The sequence below is a fragment of the Choloepus didactylus genome, chromosome 5 (assembly GCF_015220235.1).
Source record: "Choloepus didactylus isolate mChoDid1 chromosome 5, mChoDid1.pri, whole genome shotgun sequence".
In the NCBI taxonomy this organism is placed as follows: domain Eukaryota; kingdom Metazoa; phylum Chordata; class Mammalia; order Pilosa; family Megalonychidae; genus Choloepus; species Choloepus didactylus.
The window spans coordinates 116,809,354-116,832,954 of NC_051311.1; the positions used below are offsets into that span (position 1 = coordinate 116,809,354).

The window sequence follows — 23,601 nt, forward strand, 5'->3', positions numbered from 1 at the left end:
GGTCTCAGCGGGGCTTCTCTTGCTTCTGCTCCAGGAAAGGGTGTTTGTGCTGATTGCCACCGCAGTGACTGGGGGTTGACCAGCGTCCGCCAGGGGAACTCAGCCCAGCGTCGCCCAGGAGCCTCCTGTCTCGAGTTCACACTCTGTCTAGGCCCAGCCCTGCCACAGAAGCAACTACAGAGCCATGAGGTGTCCAACAGCCAGACTCGAGGAAAAGATTCCCTGCGCCTCATTAAGAAATCATGGCTCTATTTCGATGCCGCCGACTCGGGCTCCTGAGATGACTTTCAACCCCATTCTTAGAGATGAATATCGAAATGCCATCCTGCCGTGTGAATCCCCCGGGGCCGGGCTCCTGCGAAGGGCAGGCTCGGGGAGCCGCCTGGCGGGTGGCGGAGGAGGAGTAAATGCCCTCCACCGCGCGGGGCCTTGCGGCCTCAGTCCGGGCAAGCTGAGGCGGCGCTTGTGGCCCCGCCGGTCCCAAGAAGGATCTGTCGGGATCCCACCGGATCCCAGCGAGGCTGACCTGAGTATTGTGCGCTGAAGAGGGTGAAAGGGATAAGAAAAAAGGAAAACAGGGTTTGGAGCAGAGACACAGAGAGACAGAAAGAAATCCTGACAGAGAGACCCAGGGCTGGAGCTAGGCAGAGGGAGGCGGAACAATGCGGACAAAGACCGGGCCTGTATGAAAGACAGAGAAAGGACAGAGAGACACTGACTTGGGGGGCGGAGCAGAGGGAGTAGAAGAAGAGAGGGAGGGAGGAAGGCAGGGCGAGGGAGAGGAAGAGGGAACAAAACAGAAAGAGACAGCAAGGGAGAGATCAAGAGAAGACAGAGACAGCGAGAGTCGGAGAAGAGACGGGAGACTGTGGTTAACTAGAGGGTGTCGGGAGGGAGGGAGGTGGCGACAGCTCACGCCCTCCCTCTCTCCCCCAGCTCCTCCTCTTGTTCCGCCCAGCCCCCGGCAGAGAGCCGAGCGCGCAAGGTCGCCCAGTCCCCCTGGCCGCCGCGCGCTGAATGGCTGGGGTCCGCAGCCCCCCCGCCTCCGGCCTCGCAGCCACAGGTCGGCGTTGCCCGAGGCGGACCCGGGCGCCCCGCATCCATCCGCTCCCGTCCCTTCCCAGCGCACCGCCGGGTTGCGAGCCTCGCCACTCCCGTGGCCTCCGCGATCCTCCCCACGCCCCCCCGGGAGGGAGCGTTGCAACCGCCAGAGACACCGCAGGAGCCACCTCTCCCTGTGGGCCGCGCCCGCGGAGAGCCTGAGAGCGGGATCTATTTACACGCGGTATAATTAGTCTTTGAGGAGTATTTCCCCGCGTGCCAATGTAATTGCCCGTGACGGGGAGGGCGCCTCTCCGGGTCACCGCCTTGCTGAGAAATCACCACCACTGTGGTACCCTAAACCCCAGCTCGCTCCAGAGCGTCCCCCGGTGGCCGGGCTGGACCACGGACAGCGCACGAGACTGGGCTCCTGAGCAGCTTCTGGGCTTCCAAGCTTCGCGGGTGTAGAAGCGTAGCTGCTCCGTGCGCCGGCAGCCTCCGGGTTCTCGTCACCCCACTCCTTCTGCAGAAATGTGGACAGCCCGCGCCTGCCCTGGGTCTGTCTTTCTTCCGAAAGGCCAGTGTCTTTATCTCTGACGTTCAAGTTCCGAGGACTTGTCCAGTTCTTCTCCCCCTAAGTCATCTCGAGCATCCTCTAGTAGCCGCGGGAAGCCGGTAGTTCTGAACTGTTTTTCCCAGTGCTGGCAGTCCGGGTCGGTCCGGAGCAGCAGCCGGACGGATTCCTCTCTCTCTCTCTCTCTCTCTCTCTCTCTCTCTCTCTCTCTCTCCCTCCCTCCCTCCTTCCTCCCTCTCTCCTCCTTTTCTTCTCTCTTCCTATCTTTCCTCTTTTACTTTCCCCCTCCCTCTCTTGTCTCTTAAGTTTCCTGCACCGTGAATCCAACTGTGCCAAGCCTAGGCTTCCGCGGAACCAATCCTGAGCGCGACCCCGACACGGAGACGCCAACTCCATCGAGACTGGACCAGGCAGCCGGGCCAGTCCGTTCTCGGGCATGGAGATCAAGCGCCTGGGAGGGCACGTCCGGAGTGCCGGAGACGCCAGGCCCGAGTAGCCCCTCCATGGACCCTCCCCAGAACTGCCGCGGCTCACCGTATTCGTCCCCTGTCCTGTCCGGTAAGTACCCATTCGCTCTGGGGCGGGGTGGTGGGGCGCGAGGAAGGGGCGGCGAGGAGGAGCACTGGTTGGGGGACGGAGCGCTCCTGGCAAATGACTCTCACAGCTCCCGGCAGGATCCCATTCTAGAAGTTAGCGACTGGCTGTGCCCCTTGGCTCGAAAAAAAGTAGTGCCAAGATGTGTGTGTGCACTTATGTGTCACTGCGTGTAGGGGCTCCATAGGTAAACTGAGCCCCGCTTTCCTGTATGCAAATTGCAATCTTTCCCCACCCCCACCCCACCGATCTGTGGACAAACCCAGCGCCTAATCCTGGTCAGCTCTACCTACTCTTTCCTCTCCTGCGCCCCCTCGCTCAATCTCTCTCTCTCTCTCCCTCTCTCTCTGTTGATGTGTACGTGTGTGAGCGCGGCCAGGGTTGGCGAAGAACCAGCCGCCGCCTTTAGTCGCGCCTCCGGGCCATCAAATACTAGGGCAGGTCTCGCTGCCAGCGACGCACCGGCTCTGAACCAGTCTGAGAGCTGCTGTGTGTGCCCGCCGCCGCCTGCCTCCGCCGCCCGAGAACTCGTAGCCGAGGAGCTCAAGGCTCAAGGAGTCCCTCACTCTTCTGTCCTCGTGTCCGCGGATCGCGCGCTCCTTGTTTCAGGCGCTGGATTTACTCCTTTTTCAATTTTTTTTCCTGGTCCTCTCCCGTGTTTTTTGGCCCACCCCTCCCTGCCTCGACCCCGTTTCCCGGTTGTTCGCGAAGCCTAACCTTGCCCGCGTGGTCATGGGATCTCTAATTTCATTTGTATCTAGGCTGCTGAGAGCGCTCCTTGCTCTGTAAAGTGGATGTCAGGTGGATCTATGTTTTTGAAGGAACAAAGACTCAGCGAAGGCACCGCCGAGGAAGTTTGAGACGCGGGAGGATGCAGGCTGCGTGCTGGTACGTGCTTCTCCTCCTGCAGCCCACCGTCTACTTGGTAAGTCGCTGACTGTCCTGCGCCCCCGCATTCCCACCTGGCCAGGGGCTAGGCAATCGCCGGCACGCTGGAGGGGGGTGAGGCCGCCAGTTCGGCGAGAGCAGCCTTCCTAACGACTGTGTTGGAGCAACTTTGGCAAGCTGGTCTCCGGATCCCGGCGGGATTTTCCGGGACTCCCACCCCCGTTTGTTGCTCCAGTCCCTCCTTCCTGCTTGTGATTCTGAACAGCTGCTAGGGCGTCCCAGACACCCAGAAACCGAGGAGATATTAGGAGGGGATGCTTTATGGGGAGAAGGCAGAGGCAAGGGGTGGGAGGTATTGAACTCTCAGTAGTTAATTTGAAGGAGCTTAAACGAAAGTAAATGGGGTGTGGGGACCATGAACCTGCCCATGGCCTGACTTTGAAAGTGAAATCATCCACCCACTCTCCCAGTTTGGACATGTGGCACGTAAAGAAGTGCAAGTAAGTTTCTTCCAGTTGTAGGTTCAGACAGGATAAGTAACTATCAGATAGGAGCAACACAAGCTATCAGATAGGGTGAATTACAGATACTCCGGTAAATGGGCATAGGCTTACTGCCTTCTCTCCTCTCAACCTCTCTTTTCCACCAAATAATCGAACCCCGGCTCCAGTGCCGAGCTCCCTGTTAGGAAGTGGGCAGGCCTTGTCGCCAGAGAAGGAAGCCGCCGAAGTAAAGCCGCCACCCGCGTCCCCCGGGAGTGGAGTTTCCCGAGGTCTGGACTTCTCACGCTGTTGGAACTCGGCTCCGGGGCAAAGCGCCTTGTTGGGGTAGCGGTTGATTGGGAACTGTGCGCCCCGCGCCTAAGCAAGGAGAGGGCGATTTCTCAGGTCTGGCTGCGGGGAGGGTCGGAAACGCTCGCGTTCTGCTGGTCAGGTTCTCTCGGTGCCGGGACCCTCCACAGCCCACCCTGAACAGCGGAAGTCTTCTCAGGGCTCCGAGTGTTTTGCCTGGAGGTGAGGAGCGCTGCGTAGCCTGACCTCTCTAGTGGGGACGGATAAAGGAGAGTTGGGGGGCGGCCATGGCGTCCCTCATGAGATCTCTAGGGTTTCAGACCCACAAGCCTGAGAGCAAAAGTGTCGCCATCCTTGCAATTGTGTTTCCCGGCTGCTGCCCTGGTGCATGTAAAGTCAGGCCTGTGAATTCTGTGAACTCTGTGTATGTGAGTGGGTGTGTATGTATATGTGTGTGAATATGTGTGTGTGGTGTGTGTATGTATTTAATCGGATTCAACTTTCAAAATCCAAGAACCCTCAGTATGTTTTTACACCTTTACTGCTTGACCGTGATAGTTATGGACGCCAGAGGGCGCTGCGCGTCAGTGTCCTCGCCCACAGGACACCTTGGGGTGAACAGGTGAAAGCCGGGGCAGCCAATCCAAAAAAAAAAAACAACAAAAAACAGCCTTTTTGACTGTGTGACCCGAGTCCTTGCCTTCCCCGGCTGGAACGCAGACGGAAAGCAAAAAGTATCCTTCCTATTTCCCGTCTTCAATCATTCTCGCTCCCAGCTGTGTCCAGTAAAACCCTTGACATTGAGAGCCCAGAGATGGAGGACAGAAAGTTTGGCCAGAGTAAATACAGAAATTGTTTATTGAAAGATGGGGATGGGGGGGTCGAAGTGAAAGCGACAGAAGAGGAATATTTGTTAACAATTTCCTGACCATCATAACCTGTCTGCTCCTCTTCTCTGCATACCTTTACACTTGACCTGAACCTTAAGACTGTTTTTACGTCCTTGGGCTGTACTCACGCACAGTGCAAAGGCACGCGGCAGTGGTGCAGTTTATTGCTTGAAGCAAGTATTTCGATAGTCTGGAAAATAATCTGTCAAAAGCAGAAGTGAAATCAATACGTTGTGTTAAATTTTAAATGTGTTTGTTGGCAGTTAAACCGTTTCCCACTCATTACAACAACAGTGCTGGATTTATTCTAATGCGCTGCGTTCTCAACAACAAGCGCATTAATTCTCCTTTAATTGTAAACTGGGAGCATTTGAAAACCATTCAGTGTGCAAATTATGCTGATTCAATTACCGTTTAGTTACAGACTTCATTACCTGAATGCCTTTTGGCAATACAGAGAAAGGAGACAATTTTTCCAGTTTCACTCAAAACAATACGAAATCTGAACAATAAAATAGAGAAGGTGATTTAGAAGTCTGTTCTTTTTCTTTCCAATCCATAGTTATTTTGTGTGGTGATGATTAGAAACCACATGCACCACAAAAACAAAAAGCGGGTGGCCGCCAGTATTTCCAGGGATTGTAATTCCATGGTTATTTGCCAGGAGAACCCAGAGCTGTTTTCCTGGAGGAACAGGAAACTGACTTTTACGGTGGAAATGAATTTTAAAGGGTGAATTTGCGCCACGTCAGGATTGTTTTCAGCTTGCAAAGAAGCAGAGAGCCTTGATTAAAGCTCTAGGGCAATGAGACAGACCAAGAAGTGGCCAAGGCTTTTTGTGCATCCATTTTATTAACTACCAGATGCAGTAACTGAATTGATCATTTATTAGTAGCTACACCCCCAAACATTCCAGCCCTTTGCAAAAATCTGCAGTAGATGCATGTTGGCTGTCAGGAGAGGCTTCAAATTTACTCCAGGAAGACAGGGGTGGCAAAAGCATTATTTTCTTTTATTCCCACCCTCCACCCCCTTGAATTGACATAAGCCACGGAATGGAGTTTAATGAATGCTGATTTTGTCTTAATGAGCTCACAGCACAAGTTAACTAACTGGGGTTTTCTCTTTATTTGTGCCTTGCCTCCTAACTGATACCTCATTGTACCTTCCCATTTATGCCCCTTGGAATCCCAGTTATTTTTCCCAAAGAGTAATTGCACATTATGTCTAGGTGCAAGGTTTGTTTAAGTATCTCCTATACAGAAATATTGAGGCTCCTGCTTATAGAGAAATACATTAAATACTCTCAAATTTTGGAAGAATTTCTCATGAAAAACCATCCTCTGGCAGATCAATGCTCCATAGTTAAGCCACAATTTCCTGCCTGTATTTGGGTGAATGATCTCAAAGTATGTTTCTTGGCCCAGGGTTCCTTGAATGCATGTTCTAGGTTGAGGCTTTTGAGTTTCTTTATGTTTACAGAGAGATGAGTCTGTCCTTGTTCAAAAACTAGAAGTTTATTTTAGCACTGCTATGGCAAGCTAATTAGAAATGTGTCCTCAAAGTTATCTTCTGAAGCACATTTGCTAGAATATTCAAAATTCACCATTGGGTTAACTCCAGCCATAAATGGAGGGAGTGGGAAGCCATCTTTTAAAAATAAAGGCAAGAAGGTCTCCTGTTTATTGAATGTTGTATGTTGAAGATTTAAAATCTGAATTCTGTAGAAGAGCACTAGTAATGCTCATTAAAAATCTTTATTTTTCTGTCAGATGTGGACCATTCCAGGATATTTTCAATATGATGTAATGGGGTAACAAGACTATAGCATTTTAACTTAGTTGAAGCACACACTGAATAAAATGGGGAAATGTGACTTCCTAACTTCAGATATTCTCTGCTGGTCAAACTGAAGGATAGGCCATGGTACAAGAAGAGCTGCTTCCATAAGGAGGCTGTGAAACCCTATTTGTGAGTTCATCAGTAGCAATTCTCAGAGTAGAGGAGTCTAATAAGCACTCCCTGGACATGTCAACAGAAACGTTATTCAGACATTCAACGCAGAGGATATGAAAAGGGTTTGAATGCTGTTACTGTGGACAGTCACACATTCACAGCACTATTCTGATGAGAAGGGGCCCCGTGCCCTTCAAGTTACATCCCACCAGTTACCCTGATAAGAATTAAAATTGTTAATGATCTGGTTGTTTTTTAAACCAAAGTGGGTGAGAAATGAAAATTCTTTTTAAACTCTGTGCTTAAGTAACATTTCAAATCATCTATTCCCTCAAATTTAGTGTATTCTTAAAAATGTGAATTTTTAAAACATGCATTGGTTTAATAGAGATTAAGAGGTGATGACTATATCCATGAGAACACTACCTCTGCTCTGTTAGAAGTCATTTAGGTAATTCCATTCCACTCTCTATGAAGGTGGCTTTTGAGGAATATGGAAGATGGGAGAAAAGCAGAGGGAATGAGACAACCAAAATCTATTGTTTGGAGTAGGTATGTTTACTTTTCCGTCTGTGAAAACTAAGCCAACTGTCCACTGAAGAATTTAATTAATTTGGACTTACTCTTGAAAAGAAAAACACACAAAATTACCCTACAGTGACTAATGTATGTTCTCTGTTAAGGCCAGTTCTTGGAGGCTGCTCTAAAAGTTCTCTAACTCCCCTGGATAGACAGTATATCCTAACTCTTCTACCCCAACCGAGCCTTCCTGAAATGGGATTAAATCTAGATTTTTGGAGGAGCCAGGCCCCAGCCGCACAATGCCAGAAATCTGTTCAAGCTGTCTTCCAAAGCTCTTTCAGACTAAGAAGTTGCTACTATTCTGAGCATATTCCTGAAGCGTTCAACTCTCCAATTACCAGGAAAACAACTTCTTCCATGGTGTGGAGAGCGCTTTGGTGGGGTGCCAGACGGATTATGGAGATCTGGAGCCTTGTAGTGATAGCTTTGGGGAATCTGTCATCAGTTTGAGAAGGAGAGAACCAGAATTGCTCCAACTCTTTGTGAACAGTATTTTCCGGGAAAGCCATTAAGTTCCTGGCTCCTCTTTGTGCGAAGCTGATTTCTATTTGGCTTTGAATTGTTGACGGCTATTTCCCCCTTAATGAAAGTGTTGTCTGGGTGAAAAATATATTGGGTGGAAGGGAAATTGGTTGAGTTTTTTGAGATAGGTGCCCAATGTCCTACTTTTCTATCTGAAGGCAGATTTTCTGCAGACTGCAGAAATTGACAGCATTGTCCGGGTAATAACCACCGTCGGCAATATTTTCAAAAGGGCGTTTGTGTTATGAAAGCGTTTGGATATTGCTTTTTCTGATAAGCCTTTTTCTGTCTTGGGCTCCTTTGATTTTATAGGGGATGGAGAGTGGAGTTAGGGCTCGTGGAGGAGAAAGGGCCACACATTGATAACGGGATGCCTTCTGCATTTCTCCCAGTTCTGAAATATCAAGGTGCCTATCAGCTTCTCCCGGAATTCCGGGGTCGAGGAGTCCTCAATGAGTTCGGCAGGCGCAGCGTTGATATTAAGGGTCAAAAGGGAATCCCGGAATGAGGAATAACACTCTTTTTTGCACTCCTTCGCCTCCCAGTTAAACTGATGGAAGCTCTGAAAGTTTTCCTGCTCTCAAGTGTGGAGTTAGAAAGTGTAGTATTTCTGATTTTTTTTTTTTTTTTTTTTTAAAGAAAGTGCCTAGCTTTGATTCAATTCAGGAAAGTTCCCTAAGGGTAACCATGTCCTCTAAGAGCTTCAGATCTCATGTTAAGACCTTAACAGTCTTCGCCATTTTAATAAAGGGAGGCGGGCGCGCTGGAGGGTCGGGCACTGTGGGTTCAGCGACTGCCGGACTGCCAGACGCAGTCGGGTCGCAGGTCCGGTCTGCGCCCTAGTCACCCCCTGCATTCTCCTTGCCGCCATTTGTCTGGTCCTGCCGCCTGTTTGCAGGAAGTTGCAGTCGTAATTTATCCGCTAGTCAAGCTCCAAACCAGCTCTTTTCCTCCGTGTCAGCACTAACCCCTCCCGGAGCTCGGTAAACACCGTGCGCTCATTTTCCTGCCTCGGATTGGCATGTTGACGACTCCGCTTGAAGGAATGTGACAATAAAGCGGGAAACCAAAGCTTGGCAAGCGCTTAATCAAGGATAAAAAGGTTCCGCTGTAAGGATGTCACTCAATTTATTGTGAAAGTCGAATGAATTACGTTTAATGAAAGTGCTCCCCAGATGAATATTACCAGCAATTTCCTGAGTTGGCTCTGTCAGCTCGAGATGAGGAAATGCCAACCCAGATCAGAAAAGAGCGCCCGTCTCAATTACTATGCAAGCTTTCCAAGAGCAGCTTTTTATTGAGATGATATATATTGGCGACTTCTTGACGTCTCTCCGCTCCCGCAGGAGCGCGTTTGCGCGTTTTCCAAGTTTGCTGTCTGCCCCCGCGGGTTGCTGGCTGTTGTTTAAACTTCTGATGAGCGTGCAGCATCTCTGCTACGGGCCAGAAAACTAATTACCGGCTCTGTGAACAGCTTTCCCTAGTATGTTTTATTTACGGGGATGGAGGCTGGCGGGGGGTGGGTGGGTGGTGGAGGCGGGGCGGAGGGAACTCTCTTGCTCCGGTGCCCTTTATTATAGAAAGTTCCCTCAGTGTGTAGTTAGAGAGTCGCGTTACTGGAGAGCGAGATGGCGCTCTGAGTTAGGGCGTTGGGATGATGCGCTGCGTGGGGTCCCGAGGGCACAGAGCGCGCAGCACGTGCCTTGCCAGCCGCGACTCTGGCAAAGCTTCCCCCGCCCCTTCTTCTTTTAAATAACGAGTATCCTTTACTTGCTCACGCCGGAAATGCGATGGGGAGGAGGAAACTTAGGCCCCAGCCTGAGCGCATTGCTTCATCAGCATGAGAATGGAGAACCAGGAGGCTTTTCCTGTGCTATTTCTTTCTCTCACAATAAAACAAATTGCTGCTTAGAAAAACCGAGTGTTTCCTTAGAAACTGACTCGCAGTCGGTTCTGCGCGTTCGGGCTGAACCTGCCTGGGGTCTCGCCCATCAGCCCTGTGGCCCTAACGGATTCTGACCCGGAGGACCTGAGGTGAAGGGCGCTAGGGGTGGCCGGGTGCCCTAGCCGTACCGGAGGCAGGGAACGTCTTCCCCACACATTGCGTCCTATGTCCTAGACCCCTTCTCCATCCATTGACTTTGAAGGCCGTTTTAAAATCATCTTCTACAGTTAGGAGCAAGAAAGTTTCTTCTTCATACGTAGGCTTCAGACGTCAACTCAGAAACCCAGTCCTCTGACCGAAGCCTCGAAATATTCGAGGCCCTGGGAAGTTTCCCAGCCTGAGTCGCTACCGCCACAGCTACAAGCTTCATTGTCACTGTATCCTTTTAGCCTCAGCTGACCTGGAATAATCCCGGCAGGTTTACGAAAGCACAGACGCAGCATTCTCTTGTCGGGACAGGGACCCTAAGCCTTGACACCAAAGTGTTGCTTCTGGGGAGCTTTCGTCGAAGCTGGCGAGCTTCAACGCCCTTATGCAGCTGGCTGGACGGCGGCACTTTTCCGGAGGGAAGCCGGGGCGCCGCGGTTGAATGTAGCCCGAGTCCCCAGAGCAATTCTTCAGAACCGTGGACAGCGCCACAGGCTCCTCCCTGCTTAGCTCAGGCCGCTGGGCCTCACACTCTCCATCTCAGCAGCGCGGGTTGGTGGTCCCTCTAGAAGTTGAGTTAGCGCTTGTGGTTTCCGCCGACACCTCCCCGCCGAGTCGCGTTTGTAGCGACCGATCTCCCCTTCTCAGTCATTCGGTAGCACCAAGCTCCGATCTCCTGGTCCTCAATGTGTCCTACGGTCAGAACCTTTCGTTTGCAACCCCCACCCCCACCCCGCCCTGGGTGGTTACGGCGTAACATGATTACCGCAGAGACTATCCAGAGGGGAAGCGCCTTCCTTCCTCCACCTTCTCCTCCCCCGCTCCCACTCATTCACTCAGGTGATTAAATCTACCCTTCCCCACGAAGAGAAACGCGAGTCATGTAGAGTTGGAAGTGCTTTTAGCAATGTAAAAGCCTGATTTGACAGACAAGGAAACTGAGACACAAAGAGGGGAACCAACTTTGTCGCAAGAGTGAAACCAAGCGGTGAGAGGCGATTTCTGCCCCACCTCCCACCTGCTGGGAACGCGGTCATAACCAACCAGACGCCCTCCAGGATCAGGCGCTTTTAAATGAAGGTGCGCGGTCCGAGGGTTGGGGGTGGGGAGGAGTCCTAATTATTATGAATTTCTAAAGGAGCAGTAATTATTCACGGGGAGCAGGACAAATTTCGGCCCCGGCAAGAAAATCGATGTATTTGCTATCGAAAGTGCCTGGTCTTCTTTAATGCAGACGAATGGGGGAAGCAGCCTCATTATTCTCCGTGGTTAGGCTCCCAGGCGTGGGGCCTGATGCAGCGTGGAATCTGTCATCATTAGACCCGGGATGGGGGATGGGGGTAGAGTAAATTTCTCCTTATTTACTTACCAAACCAAACCAAACAAAAACAAAAAACACAAAACCAAAAAACAAACCCAAAACAACACAACAACCCTCCCCCACTCCACCTCCCACCCCCCCCCCCGCTATGTTCGTTGCTACACACCCACTCGGGGCCTGTCTGAGCCCTCTGGAGTGGACCCTGCGATCACTTAAACTGTACGCAGCTCCTCCTGGGCGGCGGTTACGCCATTGATTCCGTCCAGAAATAATCCGAGAGTACCTCGCGTTGGCGCTAGGGGTTCTCTGTGTCAAAGGCTGAGATTGGCTGAGAAGTTCTGCCGTTTCTATCGCTTTAGCGTTAGAGTCAATCCTTTCAGGACACATCGATTCTGCAAATGCTATCGGTACTGGGAGAACAGAGAACAGAGGGTAGTGCCCCCTAAACTCTTAGGAGAAGCCAGCTCCGAGAAAAGGCAAGCCCGACAGAAGAGAACGAATCTGAAGGCGAAGAGGGGTCGGCAGTTGGATGGGAGGGGAAGGTTTGGGCTCAACGCCTTCCGTGTATTCACCAAGGCCCAGCGTTTTGCCTGCGGATCAGCCCGCTGCATTTTCCAGGACTGGGGATGCGCCCACCTCCACCCTTCAGAGATCACGGAATTGTCCAGGGACCAGATCCTGGACTCCATAGCCTTTTCCCATTTCCCCTCCTTTCAGCAGCTCGCACTTCCTGGCGAGGTCTTTTTCACTCTCAGAAGTTGTCTGACGCCTCTGGTGGTGAAATTTGTACTGTATTCTTATACAAGTGTCTTCACTTTATTTTGCAATGCCATAGCTCAATGGTTAACTGAAGTGTTCGCATGTGTGTATGTGTGTGTATATTTGTGAGTGCCTGTTGTTCACCTGGCATGGCTCCTCTCTTACCACAGCGGTCAATAGCTGCAGAAAGATTGTGGCATTTTTAAAAAACCTAACTCCTCCTTCTTCATTGCAGTAAAATTATCATAATTACCATCACATTATCAAGAACAAAATTAAAAATTGTGGGCTTTCAGGGCATTGAAGTAATAATATCAGATCCCCCAGCTCTACCTTTGGTTTTCTTTTCCTCAGAGCCCAGCCTTTCTTGATGTATTAGGATTACCTCAGTGTCTTTGTTTTCTTTCTGTCAGAGACGCTAGCCAACACAGTACCTTATGATCTACTGGCATCATTTCCTCCCATCATCTTCAATTTTAGAGGGTTTGTAATTAAACTCTGTGAGATATATGTAACACACATCCAGTGGAGAGCCTTTTTATTTATATTTATGTAGCATGCTGAGAAAGGAAAATTAAGGAAGTGCTTCTATTGAAGTAATAAGCCTGCTTTGATATTAACAGAAATGTCCTTTTAATTTACTTTTCTCAAGTCTAAAGGAATATCTCTGTGAGCCCAGGCCCCATAGACATGCCTCTTTAAGGAGAGATCCCAATAAAGTGCAAAAGACATTTATTAGCTTGTGCAAATTTAGACGAGCAAAAGGCCAAGCTAACCACTCAGCAGAAATGCACATGAGCTTAGCAAGGTAACACTGCAGTATGATTCAGGAAGCTGAGCAGAAAGAGCTAGCTGGAAACAGCTGCTGATCCCTACATTTTTTTATTTCCCCTTGCCCCTAACCCACCACAGTTCACAAATTTATAGGCAGAGCAAAGGGCCTTTGGAGCCAACTTAAAGACACCATGTTCAAATCTGCAGGAATTTTAATAAAAAATCACCTACTAAAAGGAAAGAGGCATGGCTTTCCTTCTCTAAGATAGGTTACTGCTAGAAAAATTATGATAGAAAGGCTAGGAGAAAATTTCCTGGCTCAGAAGAGCTTTCCTCATTTACTGATTAAACCCACAGACACACAGAGCAGAACAAAGCAGGATACACCTCTTCCTTTTTGCAGGATTCCATGAAAAATGATTGTGGGAAATTTCTTTTGTCTTCATAAGCGGTTGACTTTGAAATTCCAACTTGGGTTTGACAATATCATTTCCTTGATAGAAATCTGGTAACTGACTGCACTTTTGTCCTGATTATATCAGTATTTTCAACTATGGAATAAAAACAATATTGATAAAGAGAACTAGTAGCATGATAGCTGGAATTTTAGTCTTGCGTATATACTTCAACTTCTCCAACTGCACTTAAGAAGATGATTCTCCCTGTAACCTTGTAGCTGAATGTTATCAGAGGCCCACAAGTATATAAAACAGCTTATGTAAAATTAATGGACTGCTTTACATTCACAATCTCTTATGTTTGAAAGCCTTGTAAAATATTGCATCTATTTAAAATAGGAAGAATATAAAGTCAGGTTTGGTGTGCAATCAACAGTTGTAAATGGTTCTGTGAAATATTTGATTGTTTTGAGTAAGTTTGACAAGGTGATGGAAATTTATAGTCCATTTTTGTGTAGTAATCTCCTAATCATAAGGCTGCTGCTTCTTTTATCCACTTGATCAGTTTTGAAACTGATTGTAAGATTCCATGGTAACATCTGAATACATAATCAAAATTTTAGTAAAGATGTATTCATTGATTTGCCAGATTACAAAGAGATCCATGGATCACTAAAAAGTCACAAATGATACAGAAAAAAATCCTCCAATACTGTTGCATTATTTTGTTTAAAAATGGTCAACAATACATAGTTGCATACTGTTGATATCTTATATGCATTTTGAATAAGTACAGGGATACAAGTTTTAATTTTAGCAGCAAATTTCATAAAAATGAGATGTTGTGAAAGTAGTTATTAAAAACAAACTCTCCCTGTTTTCCATAAGTGTTAGGCAAATTATGGAAAAAACTGGAGGTTTTTTTCTTTTCTTCCTCCAAACATATATTAAAAACTACATTTTCTCATTTATTTGTTACTTGGTTTAGGGATCTTTAAGAAATGCCATAAATCCCACTATGAATTTCATTTTTCCTTACTGCACAGTTTTATTGGAGGAATGAAATAATTTTTTTCCTCTGGTCTTATTGGACTGAGAATTATACATGGTCAAAAACCAGGATGACATTTTCAAAACCTTTATTTTTTCTCCAATTCCAAAGTTACCTAGAATAGTCATACCCCTTTTGTCCTTGCAAAATTGGCCACTGCACTGGTGTGTTAACATTACTGCTAAATAAGAAACAATACCCTGACTTACCAATTACCTACATACATTTCAGATGCTGTCCAATACTTGATGAAAAAATTCTGGAGTTTAAGGAGTTTTCAATGGAAATGCCATAATTAATCCCAGGTTTAATTCTAAAACGTTTTTGCAGATTTCTGAGGTGTGATTTGTTGTTGGAGCAGCTGTGGAGTTGGTAAAGGGCTGTCCCACATAATCTCCCAAATTGGAAATATAAAATACCTTTACTCACAGACTGTTTTTAGTTATTTGTGATACAGTTTCTTGCACCATGGCACCATTATTTATTGTTTTGAAGAATTAAATTCTGAGAAAGATGCAAACCACTGCATAGGAAAGGAAGTTATTCATGCATGGTCAGTGTAGTATTTCTCTGGTCTTGATGTGAAACATAATTGCTATTGATGTGGAGATTTTGCAGAACACGGCAGAGTTTTTGCCTCTTTCACAAGAAATATGTAATTGAATGATGAGTGTCTCATGTTAGATTTTCAATCTTATTCCTTTTGGTTTAACAAGTCAGAATTATGAATAGCTGCACCAAAGAGGCAGGCACATTCTCTAACCATTATCAAACTAATGCAGAACTGGTGTTAACACAGATGAGCTGAGCTACCCCTTTTGGATCTGTAGCTGTGATCTCAAGCTGAATAGATGTTTTGAAGTGCGGAAGCATGAAAAGTGAATGTTTAGACCTGAGATTCTTGTCTGAAATCCTTCACAATTAGAATGGCTCTGATTTTTGTTTTGGCCAGATGCATTTGCACATCTCTCAGATTGACAGATTTTTTTACTCTAGTATTTCTTGAACAAATGGTGAAAAAGAGGGAGAGGCTTGAAAAGCAAACCCTCATGCCTAAAGGATGGTCAATATCCTCCCAAAGACCACCACCACTACCAGCCAGGAGGATAATGTCATGGCACCTGCTCAAGGGTCAACACGAAAGTCACCGTGGAGACAGAGGAGTGTTTAGGAGAAAGTGACTTTGTGGCTTAAATGAGGACCTGGCCACATGAGGGAACAAGCCCTTTTTCAGTCATCCCCCGGACTTCCCTCCCTCTCTCTTAGAGGCCTCACTTCAGCTCTTAAGGGAAGCAGCACTGGGAAAGACTGGTTAGGAGAAAAGAGGGGAAGAGAATTAATGGTAAAGTATTTTGCAAATCGAGTGTCTTTGGGCAGGCTTTTTAATCTTTCTGACTCTCAGTTCCTTATCTGTAAAATGGGGCTAATAGTAACTCCTGTATCATAGAGTCACTATTAAGGATTAATTGAGTTAATGTGTTATAAGGAGCTTAGAAAAATGCCTGGCACGTAGCAGTGGTGAACTAGGGGAGAAAAATAGTCTTGTTACCCTTTAGAGAGAAAGATTTCTGGACCAGCTTCCCATGTGGAGGGAGCACATCTTTATATGAATTACACACAGTGTTAATTCTACCCTAGGGTCATCCTACCTTTTATTTTCCTCCTGCAGCTAGTTGATAGTTGTACAATTGCCCAGTGCTGCCCAGAAATTGTATTTAATGTAGATGGTACCCATTGGGATCAAAGTCAGAAGAAAATGGCCATTTCTACAGCAACTAGCCAAATGTTTACGGAAGTGAAGAGACAGGTTAACAGACCCAATTAACAGATTGCCTAATTGAGATGAGAATCCCAGTGATGTTTTAATTTCAGGTGGAAAACACTATGGGTATTATCTAACATCTGATTTGAAATATTGATTAATTTTTAAGGAATATTTGATTTTAATTACTTTTCTTTTAAGTCTTGAAATTCTCTTAAAAATTTCACACAGTATAATAAAAACAAATAACCTATTGGGTTTTCAAATCCCAAGACCTTTGACCAGTAAACATGGCTACTTCTCTCCACTGAAGTGCATTTTATTTGAAAGCCTGGATGGGGCAGCACATTAACTCCTCAGTAATATGGGATAAAATAGTTTGCTGGGATGAGAGTCATGTTTTTAAAGAATTTTTCCTCTCATATGCTACTCAGTGTATTGCCTATGGATCTCAACAAGCCCGGTCAGTATGGCTCCTGCAAAGGCATAGCCTGGGTATTCAAAAAATTCCTACACAGGAGCACTATATTGTGTCTTGAATTTGACACCAGAGTGGGGAAGGTGTGGGGATGACTACAAAGGATAAAATGTTCTACTTATTGTTTATATCCTGTTTCAAGCATTGTGCTAAGACTTTGGCATGTAATATTTTTTTCAGTTTAGTTCTCTTAGCAATCCTATGAGATAGGGACTGTTAATCTCAGTAAGGTACTATTAATAAATTAATATATCAATATATATTTATATACTGATTGATATCTTTAAGAATACTCTATAGGTGAAAAAATAGAGGCATTAAGAATGTGAATATGTGGTGCAAGGTGGCAAAAAGTGCTTTTAATCACTAGACTACATTATGTAAGTGTGTGTGTGAGTGTGAGCTTGTGCATGGGGGTGTGTGCACATGATGAAGGGGGAGGAGAATTAGTCTCATTAAACATTTTTTTGGAAAGAAGTAACTGTTATTTTTCACTTTAAAGAAGAATTCTTCCCCCTTCCACTGGGTAGAGCTCATTTGAGTAACTAGAGTGTGCATAAAATTGCTGTCAGTGCTACTGAAGTTCAGAAGTTTTATTAAACGCAGTTCCTTTACTTGAAGAGCTCCCCATCAAATGGAAATACAAGGTTGGCAAACACAGACTTGATACTGATGATTGTGACTCTGACTTCTGCTGATGGCAAGTAGATGCAATCTCTTTGGAAGGTCTGCATCCATTGACCCGAAGGATATAATAAATGATCCCTGGGCCTCAGGGTAAGGCAATAAGTGAGACTGGGGCATAAAGCACAGGCCTCATAGTCATCTGGGATGGGTTTAAAATGATCCATAACATCTGCGTCTTTCCTAACAAATCACACACATGTTTTTGAATTACTTGCCGTATCTGGGCAGGAGGAGGGGGGAGAGAAGAGAAGAGTTTATTTGTAAATGCAGAACCATATGAAGAGGCATAAACCCTGGTTTTTCCCGGTGGCTTGAATTCCCTTGAGCCCTATCCTGCTGACAGCTTACAGATATAAAAGGGAGACTCAATTCCATGTTCTTTTAAAAGTAGAAGCTTTGCAGAATGATACAAACTAAGAAACTTAAAAAAAAAAAAATCTGCTTAGCTTAATACCTTAGAGTCAAAATGAATCCCAAACATTTAACTAGTATAACATAGGAGTTTCTATTGTACTCAGCATGTGTGATTGAAAATTAAAGTAGAAAAATACCCACAAAATATTTTATAGAATTATTCAGTCTGTGTGGGATTAGAAATTTTTCTGTGTCTGAAAACTAAAAGTAGATCCCCAAAGTGGATGCCCTCTGGCAGGAGATGAGGGGTGGGGGGGAGGTGGTTTCTGGCTTCATTTGTCTTGTACTACATTTGACCTTGGGAGAGCTTAGTTACACCTTGGGGCAAAAAATTAAATGTTCCATTTTGTAGCAGTATCATCTTTCACCTTTATGTGGGTTTAAAAATGTAAATAAAATTGCTTTCCATAAATGGTATACATGAAGGTCATATTCATATTCTCTGCAAGAATTCAAAATGCCATTTGACCCATCATTGGCTCAATAGATAATAATGTGTTCTATTAGTTTCTAGTAATCTACTTTTTAAGCATTTTTATGACTCAATATTTTTATGCCTACTTCCTAGTTTGTGAAATAAGAACTGGGAAATAAACCTTTTAGCACTTCATTGTAGATTTATTTATTGAATGTGTGCTTTCAACTTTGAACTTTTAAAAATGCCAAATCTCCCCAGAATACATTTCCTTAGTTCTTAAAGTGATTTAGCTGAAAATCTGCAATGAGCAAAGAATGGGCATTTGAAAGATTTTGAGAGCTTTAGCTTTTATCCAATTGTTATCCATGTTCTTTTTGCTTATTATTTTCTTTGCAAATCATGCAGAAAACAGAGTTTGGGAACCCTGATAGCAGAGTATAGCCAAAGGACTTTAGAAAGTAAAGTAACTGCTCCTCTCTTTGAAGGGGAGCAGGGGTATGAGTTCTTTTCATTGCCCTTTGGATAATAAGACCCTGATAGATCCTTGTCTTTAATTGCCATGATTTTGATCATTAATGACTTTTGTTTGCTTCTTCTGAAGGCACCTGCCATCCATTTCTGAAGCGCAGATGCTTTATCAGCAGTACTGTGAATTTCTCTTAAGCTCACCATGAGCTGACCCATATTTTGGGGAGAGAAACAGACCCATATTACCCGAAGTTTTTCTGTCTCCAGGAGATTATTTTCTTTATTAAATAATGAATTGAGATAAAAAATGACTAGATTTTCTTCATAGTAAAGAGAATTAATCATCTCTTTGAATAGATGTATGATGACAATTTAACAACCAGGCTCATACCACTAAGGTGATGATACATTGCTGTTTGCTTGGGACAAGTTTTGTTTTATGCCTGTTTTCCTGGTGCAATTATAAAAAAATGCCTGTTCTTATTTTCCTAAGTGTCCTGGTTCGGATGACAAATTACATGGTCATTTTACGCAGGAACCAATGTTCAAATGACTGACTAGGAAAGGTTGATTATGGGCAAGATTGTTGAGGAGGCAAGGAGAGTATTGCTGCCTCTGTTTCATGCTCCCTTTCCAGCTCTGCGTTCAGGGTCCTCGTGAACTTGGGTGCCCAGGGTCCACCAGTAAGGTGTGCTTCCTGGGGTCTATCCCATATCCTTTCCTTCAAAAATCTGTTAAGATATATGAATGAAAATTGAGCAGCACACAATTAGTCACAGGAAAGGCTGCTGGGAGGAGAGTAACTGATTTGCCACCTGGACCCTGCAGGGTGGCACCAGCCTGGTGAAATTGCCCTCGTCCAGCGCTCAGCACCTGAACTTCACCATTGCTTCTAGAGTTAATGGATTATCAGAGATAGACTCACTCTAACCATAATGCCATTTTGATAATGTCCTTTTCCTGTGACAAGAATGTCTGAAACTCCAGTCAGAGCATCTTTCTTTTCAATGTGGTATCTCTGGGGATTCCAATTAGTAATCTGAAATTTCTTGGCATCTATATATTAGAGTGAAAAGAGGAGAAAAGCCTTGGGGTTATTTCATCACAGGCCATGGCTGGAACCAAAAGTAAAGCTGAAGACTCTCCTTTCTGGATTGTGTCTTCATCTTGTTAAGGGGGCTGAACATGCATCACCATGGTTGACTTCTCTGAATCCCAGTTTTCTACGCTGACAGACCCATTGGGTCTTTCTTCTTCTTCTTCTCTTTTAAGAACACTTACATAATAGAGTCTAGTGATTAAAAGCACTTTTTGCCACCAGCTTTATTCACACACCATACAATCCATTCAAAGTAAACAATCAGCAGCTAACAGTGTAATCACAGAGCTGTATGTTCATCACCGTAATCAATTTTAGAACATTTTCATTACTCCAAAAATGAAAAACCCCATAACCCTTATCCCCCCTATTATTTTTATGTAATATTTATTGAATTCTTAATATATGCCAAGTACTGTCCTAAGTGTCTTACATGTATTGACTCGTTTATACCTCTTAACAATCTTTTTCCCCCCTACAATTTTATTGAGATATATTCACATACCATACAATCATCCACAGTGTACAATCAGTTGTTCACAGTACCATCATATAGTTGTACATTCATCGCCACAGTCAGCCCTGGAACACATTCATTGGTCTAAAAAAAAAAAAAAGAATAAAAATAAGAATAAAAGTAAAAAAGAACAACCAAAACAACCCGTCCCACCATCCCCTCTTATTATTAATTTATTTTTTGTCTCCATTTCTCTACTCATCTGTCCACACACTGGATAAAGGGAGTGTGATGAGCCACAAGGTTTTCTACAATCACATGGTCACACAGTATAAGCTATAAATTATACAATTGTCTTCAAGAAACAAGGCTACTGTGTTGCAGTTTGACAGTTTCAGGTGTTTTCTTCTAGCTATTCCAACACCCTAAAAACTAAAAAGGGATATCTATAAAATGCATAAGAATAACCTCCAGAGTGACCTCTCGACTCTATTTGAAATCTCTCAGCCACTGAAGCTTTATTTAGTTTCATTTCTCTTCCCCCTTTTGGTCAGGAAGGCTTTCTTGATCCCGTGATGCTGGGTCCACACTCATCCTTCATTGGGTCTTATTGATACACTCTTTCTCTAAATGTGTCACTATCACTGATGAAACTTCAGTTGCACAGCTGTTCCTGTAGCCTAGGAAATATACTCCCCATCCTCATTTTTTGTTGGTTTATCTGGTTCCCATCATGGCATTTTTTCTTCTTGAATATATTTTGGTTCTTCATAGGTTACAACCGCATGATCACCCCTTGATTCTCTATGTTTTGTGTCTCATTTTTTTTAGGATTCTGCCAGGCCTAGAGGCTAGGAATGTGAATGGGGGATACTGATTAAATGAGTTACCTTTACTCACCCCATCTCAGGCTCTTAGGCAAAGCCATTTAAATATTTGGTGAGGAGAGGGGAGAAGAAAGCATTTTCCAAGCCTCTATTCAAATGCTTGATCTGTTTTGCAAGTAGGCACCCTGTAGACATACCTTGGTTTTTCCGAATTTCTTGGGATTATAGAAGTTGGTTCTTGGCAAAGCATTAAAAAGAACAGGGTGGGGGACTGATCCTAGAGCCACTTCACAAATTCTCCTCTGTTTTGCAAATATCCTGGAAGAAATTAACTGAGTCCTTCTTAGTAAGAAGTATCAATACAGATTGCTCCTTTTGACAGCTCAGGAGATCAGTGAGCTTCCTATTTTGCTTTTCTGGGAAAATTACAGCAGGAATTGAACTCCAGGAATCTAATCTTTGCAGGCCTCTGGCAAGGACATACCAGGAACTTCACTCCAGCCTGGAAATGGTAATGCATTAAAAGAGAGAAAGCATCAGGTTTCAAAGACACCCTTTTATTTTCTGTAGGATTAGGAGGAGAGAGGGAGAGGAAGTTAGAGAGAGAGACACCATGTTCAGTATCTGTGTCTATCCTGTGTTTAGAAACCATTATAAGAATATTATCCTCTCCAATGAGCTGAGCAGTTGACATGATCCTGCCTTCTTAGTCACTCAAATCTGAAAGAGATTCTGAAGGTTTTAATCAGCAGAAGAGACCAAAGAAAGAACATGCACAACCACGAAAAGTTTTATGGAAATGCCTCACTGGTTTCCAAGAAGGCTTTATCTCTCAACCATGACATTTTGCATTGTGGTTATTTTTTGAAATGTAGTAAATGGGCAAATATGCTCTTAATCAAGAACTGTAAAGAATCTTTATCTTTAAGAAAACTCAAAAGAGCATAAAGTGTTTTATTTAGCTGAGAAACAGCTGAATTGTGTAGGTTGTAATTGCACTGAAGACTATAATGATACTGGTAGTAGTGAATTCCAACAGTGAATGACTCTTCTAACATATGCTTTACACATAATGAATTTTAAAATGTTTTTGAATTGAATTTTGAAAGACAAATGTAGAGAACTGTCTTTGGGACCTGGCAGATTGCCAGTGAACTCTGTGATATGGCTAAATTAATAGATGGTTTTCTATGTCTTAAGTGCTTGGAGTTTAAAGGAGATGATCAATTTTAACTACCATAAGATCTGGGAAAAAACATTTCTCCTCTGCATCGTACACTATGCTTTCCCTTTGACACAATTCTTCAGCTTTTCCAAACCCCTGGCTCTTTCTCTTTTTTGGCTGGAAATAACAGGGAAAGTGTTAGAGTTAGGGCTGCTCCAGAGAAGGATGGAGGAGATTCTCTGATGCTAAGTGTTTCTGACACCTACCTTCTCTCGGCTTCGTCTGTCTATGATATATTCAAAATGATGAACAAGTGCAAAATGATTCTTTAAAAAGAGAAACTTGATTCTATATGGACAGTAGTGGTTTATGGTAAGGGTAGAAAGGCTGAGTGAACTGTGTTAGCAGTCAGTGTTCACTGGAGTCCCAATATTGAAACCAGAGTTGACATCCCCATTGGGCAACACATGACTTTTTGTAGATCATAAATTTCTCTATTCCTGGGGGTTACCACAGCTAGTCATTCATCTTTCTGAGGAGCTGCTGTATTATATTTATGTGCTCATGGTGAGTTGTGTTTCAGAGATAGGAAATGGAGATATAAAGAGATTGTGTAGATATTTGTTTTCTCTGGTAAATGCAAAAAACAAGGATAATTTTTTTTGACCAGAGTCTAGAAGTTTAATTTATACTATCAATTTTATCTTTTGAGGAGCCAAGCATTGGAGAGTAAAATGTGGGCCAGATGGGCTGGATGTTTGTATTTTAGATGCTCAGAGGTAACCTTACAAATCTGTGCCATGTCATTATTTTCCATAGGACCCCACATGAATCAACTAATTATACCATGAACTATATTGTTAGTTCTCCTACATGTAAATTTAATAAAAGGGGACTAAAGCTGGGTTTGCAGAACTGCTGTATGGAGCTGAAAAGAAAATGAGTTCACTCTTTGTACCTTAAATTAAAGATCAACCTGTGGCCACTTTAAAAGACTAACCCTGAGACTTCAATCAGCTGGCATAATATTCCATGCATGAAGAAAATTGATGTGCTGAATATTGTGTTTTGGTGAGTAATCTCTGGTCCTATTTTCGTTTGTGGTGCTCCTGAAAAAAGGAAATGAGTGGATCTTTTAATGGAAATTAAGGCTGTTATAGCTCTAGCAGAGGGTGAAAGGTAAAGCTTTATTTCTGAGCCAGGGCATTTCAGCTCACAATGAGAACAGACTTTCCTCTTTCTATACACCATCTGCACAGCCTTGTGGCCTGGGTGACCATTACCGTGCAGAGAGAATGGTGCTTCCCAGAAAGGATAAGAATTTGAGCCATGGTCCAGTCCTGGAATTTTACCATTCTCAAGCCATTTGTGAATACAAGTTGGGAGGAAATTGCCTGCTGCTTATCAGCATCCACTCTTTGTTACCTCTTTCAAAAGGGTTTGGGCCAATATTCAATATCAGATGCTGTTGCTGGAAGGCACTAACCTAAGAAATAATAAATGCCTTGCTACAATGCACATTGGTGTGTTTGTCATTTGTTCAAACCAAATGTGAGATGGTGGGGCTTTCTTTCCATGAGTTCTAAGGGCTAG

At 44.6% G+C, this 23,601-nt stretch overlaps 1 protein-coding gene across 1 annotated transcript in view; it reads left to right on the forward strand.

Moving 5' to 3' along the window:
* Positions 1–1,047: 1,047 nt before the first annotated feature.
* NXPH1 (neurexophilin 1) overlaps positions 1,048–23,601 on the forward strand; it is a 302,845-nt gene continuing 280,291 nt past the window's right edge. Inside the window, exons 1-2 of the mRNA XM_037836789.1 lie at positions 1,048–2,173; positions 2,971–3,134. Coding sequence (XP_037692717.1) covers positions 3,081–3,134 — 54 coding nt within the window. The 5' untranslated portion in view covers positions 1,048–2,173; positions 2,971–3,080. The remainder of the gene's footprint in view (positions 2,174–2,970; positions 3,135–23,601) is intronic.